At 35.9% G+C, this 8,305-nt stretch overlaps 1 protein-coding gene across 2 annotated transcripts; it reads right to left on the bottom strand.

Moving 5' to 3' along the window:
• Positions 1-1,689: 1,689 nt before the first annotated feature.
• On the bottom strand, positions 1,690-8,305 carry LOC128014935 (PR domain zinc finger protein 12-like). Of its 2 annotated transcripts, none has more exons than XM_052598720.1 (5): positions 7,621-8,305; positions 5,704-5,894; positions 5,462-5,617; positions 4,262-4,373; positions 1,690-3,181 (listed from the first exon to the last, which is right to left on the bottom strand). In XM_052598720.1, exons 1-5 carry the CDS (start codon positions 7,799-7,801, stop codon positions 2,784-2,786), a joined length of 1,038 nt encoding a protein of 345 aa, XP_052454680.1. In that variant the 5' UTR covers positions 7,802-8,305; the 3' UTR covers positions 1,690-2,783. The 2 variants fall into 2 exon arrangements, with proteins under 2 accessions (XP_052454680.1, XP_052454681.1); XM_052598721.1 differs by having other exon boundaries at positions 1,690-3,178.

Genomic DNA, 8,305 nt, shown 5'->3' with positions numbered 1-8,305 from the left:
ACATAAATGGCAAAATCATTTTAACTGCATGCACCTTGCATTATTAATGCATTATAATGATGTATTATAATTACATGATGACACAGAAAGTGTTTAAATTACAACAGGGCATGTTGTCAAACCTTATGATTTTTGGTTAATGTCAATTAAATTTTTTTCTAAGATTATTTTAATCAGTTTGATGATCAGTCTTGAGAAGCTCATGAAAATGAACCAAATGGTGGAAAGTCATGAAAAATGAATGCAATCATGAAAATGAACAAAACCTTGAAAAATTCAGTAAAAAATTAATAAAATCTTGAAAAAGTAGTGAAAACAAATATTAACCAAATCGCCAAAAGGCATTAAAAATGGAAAAAATCTTGAAAAAGTCATGAAAATTTATTAATATCTTAAAAAGTCATTTAAAGGAATGTTATCATGAATCTCAACAAATCATGAAAATCAATAATGTTTAAAGACATGGGAAATAATAAAAAGACTCTCTGGAAGAAGAGATTTTAAATGTCAATGGAACTATCCTGGTAAAATAAAGGAAATATGTAAGTCATGAAAATTAAAATAATCTCTAAAAGTGATGAAAATAAATAAAATGTCAGAAAGTCAGAATTTTTTAAATTGAAGATTCATGAAATTAATCAAATCTAACAAGTCCTAGAAATAAGTCATGGAAATTTATATAAAATGTATATAATATGGGCACTTTTTTCTAGTTACATCAAGCAGAAAATATATACATAAAAAATGTAATTTAAATTAGTTAATTTTACAGCATGCAGATGGTTTCAGAACTAACAGATATGAGCTAAAAAAAGACATGAACAACAGAGATCTCAGATATTTCCATTGCTCACACCAAATCTGACAGATTTAACCATTAAATGTATACCAGAAAACCAACTAAACTGATTATAACATTTCAAGAGAAATGGATTAATCTAAAGACATTGTTACTGTCTCCTGATCAATCAATGATGTTGTGGCATCATTCAAATAAAAAACAGTGTTTATTTAGTACTATACATATACATATATATATATATATATAAAATACTAGTAACATTTGTGTGAAGTTAACAGAGAACAGCAACTATTTATTTACCATCATTCTTCAAAATATCTTCTTTTCTGTTCAATAGAAGAACGAAACTCATAAAGGTTTGGAATGAAATAGTATTTTCATTTTTGGATGAATTTGTATCATAATGTTCGCGGCGCCACCTAGTGACTCAAACACGCACTTCGACTCATCTGAATCACTGAATCACTTTTCAGCCACCTTTGACCTCTTAAACAGGTGCAATGTATTACGTTTCTCAAAATTACCTCAAAGTAGCCTGCAGTGTCAGTACTATAGTATTTACATGGCATTCAAAACAAATTCAACGTAATTGGAATGGGAATCAATGTCTTTACCTGCAGACACAGTGAATCGTTCATTTTCGAACTTCATGGCTGGCAACCGATGAGATGATTGTCGAGGTTTGAGTCACTGGATTGCAATGAAATATTGTCTTTTTTTGTGTTCTCTGTTTGGGATTGTACTACTAAGTGAGAAACGCTGTCCGAATGATTCAAACTGAATCGCGATGCGCGAACCGATTCAGGCGGTTCTGTCGTCACTTCGGAAATGAACATAAGATAATTAGCTTCAAATTTCCCATACAATGCAATCAATCAGTCGTTTATTTCAACTGTTTTATTTACAATAGACAAAAATACAAACATATAACATAAAAAATAAAATACAATACATCTTAACGCTGATTTGTGCGATTGCCTGATCCACCGAACCGACTCACAAGATTCAATCGAGCCAAGAAACTGCATCCAGTGTCTGCAAATTAACACCGTTCACAAACATTTCAACTTTATACTCGTGTTTATTCATCAGAATCTCTGCAGCAGACCCGAAGAGGCAGAAAATGGTTTGATGCTTTGTCTTTGTCTCTTTAAAGCTTTAATTTATTGCTGAACTGAATCTTTATGCACAATTGTCACTGAATTGCAGTGAAGTCTAGATCAGACAGAAACATCAACATACATGAAGATTAAAATTCACCCCATACAAAAGATGTATACTGGAAAAAAAAGATTTTATGAATATTTTTTCAGTTCAAATATTTAAACATTCTTAAAATCAAGACTTAATTGTGAAGCATTAAATGTCATGTTTTCTGCTAAATGTTTCAAAGTGAAGTGAGTTTTTCCTTAAAACAAGAACAAATATCTGCCAATGGGCTCGAAGGAGAAACGAGATTGTTCTCCTGACCACGTGAGCAGATGTGTTTGACTTGTTTCAAACTTTATTTTGATACATTTTGCAGAAAACAATATTTCTCAAGTAATTGTGTCTTGTTTTAAGGATGTTTAGATGCTGGAAACAAGACAGAAATATTGAGGAAGAACGTTTCTGCAGTGCAGTGAAACATCTGGACACTTCTTTAAAAAGCTTTGTTTTTAAAACCATTCTTATGCATATCTTTATGAACCTGAAACGCATTGCAGTGTAATAGTGAATGCATCAGCTCCACAGAGAAGGAGAAGCATGCCATGATCCCATGATGCATCTCTTCTTTAAAAAAAAAAAGCAGCTCAAATAGAAGAGAGTTTTGGTGAAAACCAAGGCCTGAAAATATCTTAAATCAGTCTTAGACTCATGAAGCATGTTCCTGCTCACTGTTGCATGAACTACAATAACTCTGGCTCAGTGTGTGTGTGTGTCTGGTGTTCCAGTACAACATTCTTACATTATCTCAGAAGCTCCGCGCTGTTAAAGTCTCTCAGAGCACCAGGGTGGTGACGTGGCGCAGCAGTGCAGGATGGGAAGCGGCTGGCACGCGCGCGGCCTCAGAGTTCGATCCGCTGGGTCGGTGTCGCGCACTCTTCTGATGCGCGCGCAGGCCGGCCAGCTGCGAGTACGCGCTCTGGCAGACGGTGCACTTGTACGGGCGCTCGCCGGTGTGCAGACGCACGTGGTTGCGCAGCGTGGAGGACTGGCTGAAGCGACGGCTGCAGAAGCGGCACACGAAGGGCTTGTCCAGGGTGTGGATGCGCATGTGCGAGCGCAGGTTACTGCGGGAGTTAAAGCCGCGGTGACAGATGACGCAGCGCATGCGACACGAGGAGGAAGAGGAGCACAGCGAGGAAGATGCGGCGTCACACACCTGAGGCTCGTCTGCTGTGGAGGAAAATGAAAACGGATCAGTCTTTGACTCCGAGGGAGACACATAAATTACTTTAATAAAACTTTAATAAACTTTAATAAAATAAACATGCTGTTTCAGCTGATACAGAAAAGTTCATTTATTAAACAGTTCCTAGAAAGTGTCAGTGAAAACTGTCAGAAAATGTTTTGTTAAACCCTCGGGAAATTGGAGTGAATGTTGTTTTAATGTTATATGTGTTCAAATATAATGTTAATTTGCGTCGTTTAAAACTAAAACCTTTATTCAAAAAACACTAGTTAAAATAAAAATAAACATGAACTGAAATAAAATAATTATTTTTTTTCATATAGATTTAAACTGAATGTAAATAAATACATAAAATGTTTAAAAAAAAAATTCAGCAAAAGTTTTTGTTTAGTTTGAGCTGAAGTAGTAAAATAACTAAAACTAAAACCTATAAAAACTACACAGACACATTTAATGAAAAAAAGACTAAAACAACATATTTAAGAAAAATATTTTAACAAAAGTGACAAAAGTATAAAATAACCATATTAAATATTTACTTAATGAATAATGATGCTAAAATAACTGGTCTGAGTGAAGTTTTAAAAGCCTGATCTGTGTGGTTTTAATATGCAAAAAAAAAAAAAAATGTTTAAATCTAATTTAAACATAAAAAATTAAAGAGGGTCATAAAATCTTTTTATTTTAATCTTTTATTTTATTTTTTCATCATTTTTTCTTAGAAGAGCAAATTGCTTAAATTAAGTTTGACTAGTTTAAGATTTAAACTTTAGTTCATGTTAGATACTATTTTATCTTGTGTATCCTCACAAAAACATTATTTGTCTTTTATATGAGGTATGACTTATAAAGCATGACATGAAAGTGTGTAAAATATTAGCCATAAGGATAAATATTGTTCTTATGGGATGTCAAATGTGGACAGCAATCCCATGATGCACCAGCAGAGGGCACACGTCTCTCACAGATCCTTCCTCAAGCTCTTTAAACTCAGACTGATAAAGTAATAAAGCTTCAGAATCTGTGTGATGTTCATCAGTGTTAAGCTGCAGGTGAACACATACCGCTCCTCTTCTTTTGGGGCTCCTCCTCTGCGCCCGGAACGCCGGGAATACCCAGGAAAGTGTTGTGGGAACTCCCATACCAAACCAGCAGCTCCTGCTCCGGAGGAATACTCTGGAAACACAATTTTACATCAACATTGACATTTGCTGCATTTTGCTGGATTACATTCAACATTGTAATTTCTGTATCATCAGTCGCAAACATTATGGGAACGTTACTTTTTAAATGTTCTCTGAACCATCTACAACAGTAACATTTAAAAACATTCAAATATTTCAGAAGAACCTTCCATTAACTATGTACATAAAGTGAAGAATGTTTTTATGATAATGGTTTGAGAAAAATATTAAAGACTAGACGACTCTGAATCAACTGTTCTGTTTGTGTTAACAAAATTAACATCAACAATTGTGAAAAATCTGAATCCATAATATTAATTTCAGTTTTTTTCATAAATAAAATTCCCTGTGCATCAATTTCAGAAAGTTACACACAGATCTTTAGAGGATACAAATGTGTCAAAAAAAAAGTCATTAAAAATTATATATTCATATTTTTTACAGCTGACAGTTTTTTTTTTTATCATCATCCATCCTTATCATAACTACCAAAAATGATTTAATTGTCAGGATTTTAACCCTTTAAATGCCAGTTTGTTTACAAAATGTAGAATGATAAAATATACATATATATATTAATTGACATTTTTTTTCATAATTTGATGTAATTGTGAAAATTAAATAAAATGGTTTACTGTACGCTACAGAAAATGGATTAACCAAACCTCCAGAGATCATAGTAAATATTTTCATTTATTAGAGGTTACATTATTTTGCAACCGTGTTTGATCTGAGTCTGATACTAGAACTAGAAACCAAACACACACATACACACACACACACACACACACACACACACACACACACAACTATTTTATTGTACCTAGAGTGAGATATGTTTAAATGCGAGTGAAATATTAAAATTCCAATACAAATTATTTTATGTTGTTTGCATTAACACAGATAAAATCATAAAAACACACACAAAACAAAGGACAATATTTCTTCCTAATTCTATGAAATTGTCTTTCTTTTATGTTTTAAAAAATAAAAATATGCTTTCTATCTATATTAAATTGCTTCTGATTTTGAGTCTTGGAGCCACTGATGGTCACTTGAGTCCAGCAGGAGCTGCTTTACCTCCAGAGCTCTGTAGAAGATGCTGGAGCCCATCTGAAGCACCTCCAGGTTCTGCTCCTGCTCGTTGCGAGCACACCTGATGTACGTCATCCAGCTGCGCTGATCCTCCTGACTGGCATCGATGAAGCAGCGCACTGTGCCATCCTCGTTAAACACCTGAACACACACACACACACATCTCTCTATTAAACCGCTTCATCTGAAGCAGTCCCATGCTGAGTAACACACACACACACACACACCTCCCACATGAGGTTATTGTTCTTCCTCAGGTCCACGTGCTCAGGGGACACCAGCCTCCCGGAGAACGGCCCCATCTCGGTCCCAGCTTTGATCCAGGTCTTGGAGAAGATCCCCAAACCTTCTCCAGGGACGGAGCTGTGAGCGATGATGACCTCGCTGGGCAGGACCAGACTGGACAGCTTCTGCACCTCTGCATCACAATCAACACAAATACAGCTTCTTCACTGGCGTCCATCAGGCTCTCCTCTGCACAAACGCTTCTTTAGATTATGATTTCCACACTAAGAAAGAAATGGTTCTTCTATTGCATCACTGTGGAAACCCTGTTTCAGAACAATAACATGCTAATAATATATAAATATATATAACAATCATCAGGTTGTATCTGACATTACTGCTCACTGGAAAACATTATTAGTGGTTGCAATCAATTTATATTAGTTGCATTTATATAAATACAAATTTTCTGAAAGTGAGTCAACTAAATGTATTTAAATGTACGCTACCTAAAATGAATTTATTGCATCCACTTAAAAAAAAAGTAGGCTATATTTTTATATTTTTTAGCGATGAGCATTAAAATGCGATATAAGATAAATGTCTATTATATTAATATACACATCAAATCATAACAAGCAATATTAACATACAACATTATATTGTTTTCACAGACTTGTAAAAATATAAAGAAGCTTTTTGATTTGAACTTTAATCGTTTGTAAACTAATTTTATTTTGGTAATATTGCTTGTTAGCTGCTGTTCATTTAACATTTAATATAATACGAGCCTTTTTAAATCATTTCAAAGAACGAATCCCAGTTTCGATCATTTCATTCGTTTTATTAATTTCATAAAAGTGTCTCACGAATGAAACGAGATTTTGTTATTATTATCTCGGTCACGAAATACGACTCTGTGTGACCGGATTAATGCGTGAAACTGTAAAAGCGCGAAGAAAGACGCTCGTCAGAATGAAAGAATCGCTAAAGAGACGTGAAGAACTCATTCAACATTTATTATCCTTTCTGCGCGTTTGTAACAATAAATGTGAGAGAATGAAGAAGATCGAGAATGAGAATGAGGAGAGAGAGAGAAGTTGACGGTGTGTTACCGGACAGAACCGGAGAGGACAGGGATCTCTTCTGTGGTCAAACACGGCTTCAGTGGAGCAGAAGAGAGGGGATGAATGCTGGAGAACTGCATCCCTGAAGACATTCCCAGCACAGTTTATTCCCACTGACAGAGAAACCAATCCAGCGCTTCTCCCACTTTTCCCGGGAATTATGCGCGATCAGTAATGAAATCATTTTTTATTTGATGCAATAAAATAAAGTAAAAAAATAAATCACCAAATATAGGTACAAAATCGAAATAAAACGCGAAAACCAATAAAACGCGTTTTTTTTTTCTTCGCGAATTTACAAAGCGATGTGTCCGATTATTTTAATTTATTTACATCGCTTTTTATCACAACAAAACCAATAATCCAACATTTACAAATAGATAACATTTCCTTCTCTGCACTTGAAATCTAACAATTCGAATATCATGAAAAAACATATTAAAACCCCTTCTTTAACGCTTTTAACTTAATCCCAAACTTAAAGCTCGCTTGTAAAGATCGATCAGCAACACTTTAAATGTATCGATGATACCATTAATATTTGATCTTTAGGTTAAAACTTCAGAAAACATAAACATCGATAGGATATTTCACAACTAGTGTAATGTCGGGTAAACTGGGTCGCTTTGCCATTGAGAAGACTGTGTCCCAATGATCTGCTCTTCAGCTGATGATCTGTGATTAGATCAGTGGTGTTCTCCTGACAGTGATGTGAGGTTCTAGATCAGTAGATCAGTGGTGTTCTCCTGACAGTGATGTGAGGTTCTAGATCAGTAGATCAGTGATGTTTACCTCCAGTGAAGGACTGCGCCAGAGCCTCGGCGGTGAACGCGGTCCTCTGCTGCTCCTCGCACGGATTCCTCCATCGACCGTACAGGAAACTGTGCAGGATATCAGAGGTGATGATCTCACACAGCTGAGACCGGAACCGGGCCTTCAGCGCGAGCGCCTGTGCGGGCAGAACCGACCCCATGTGTGCGGGACTCTGATGCGCTCCCCCCGGTGCAGCTCCACTTATAACAGCCGGGGACTCTGAGCCTCTGATGAGTTATTAATGACCCCGACACACCCACACACACACTCACTCACTCACACACACACACACACACACACACACACACACACACACACACACACACACACACACACACACACTCACACACACACATGTTTGTTTTTGTGTAAAGTGTGTTCATCCCATAGGTGTAATGGTTTTTATTCTGTAGAAACTGTATATTCTATGGCCCTTCACCAACCCTACACCTAACCCTAACCCTCACAGGAAACTTTGTGCATTTTTACTTTCTCAAAAAAACTCATTCTGTATGATTTATAAGTGTTTTGAAAAATGGGGACATGGGTTATGTCCTCATAAGAACCCTCTCCTTGTAATACCTGTGTCATACCCATGTCATTATACAGAGTTGTGTCCTGATATGATACAAAAACAAGAGCACACGCACACACACACACACAC

The sequence above is a fragment of the Carassius gibelio genome, chromosome A5 (genome assembly GCF_023724105.1).
Source record: "Carassius gibelio isolate Cgi1373 ecotype wild population from Czech Republic chromosome A5, carGib1.2-hapl.c, whole genome shotgun sequence".
Taxonomy (NCBI): Eukaryota; Metazoa; Chordata; class Actinopteri; order Cypriniformes; family Cyprinidae; genus Carassius; species Carassius gibelio.
The sequence above is the reverse complement of the archived record's forward strand: the minus strand, read 5'-3'. Positions and strand labels throughout refer to the sequence as shown.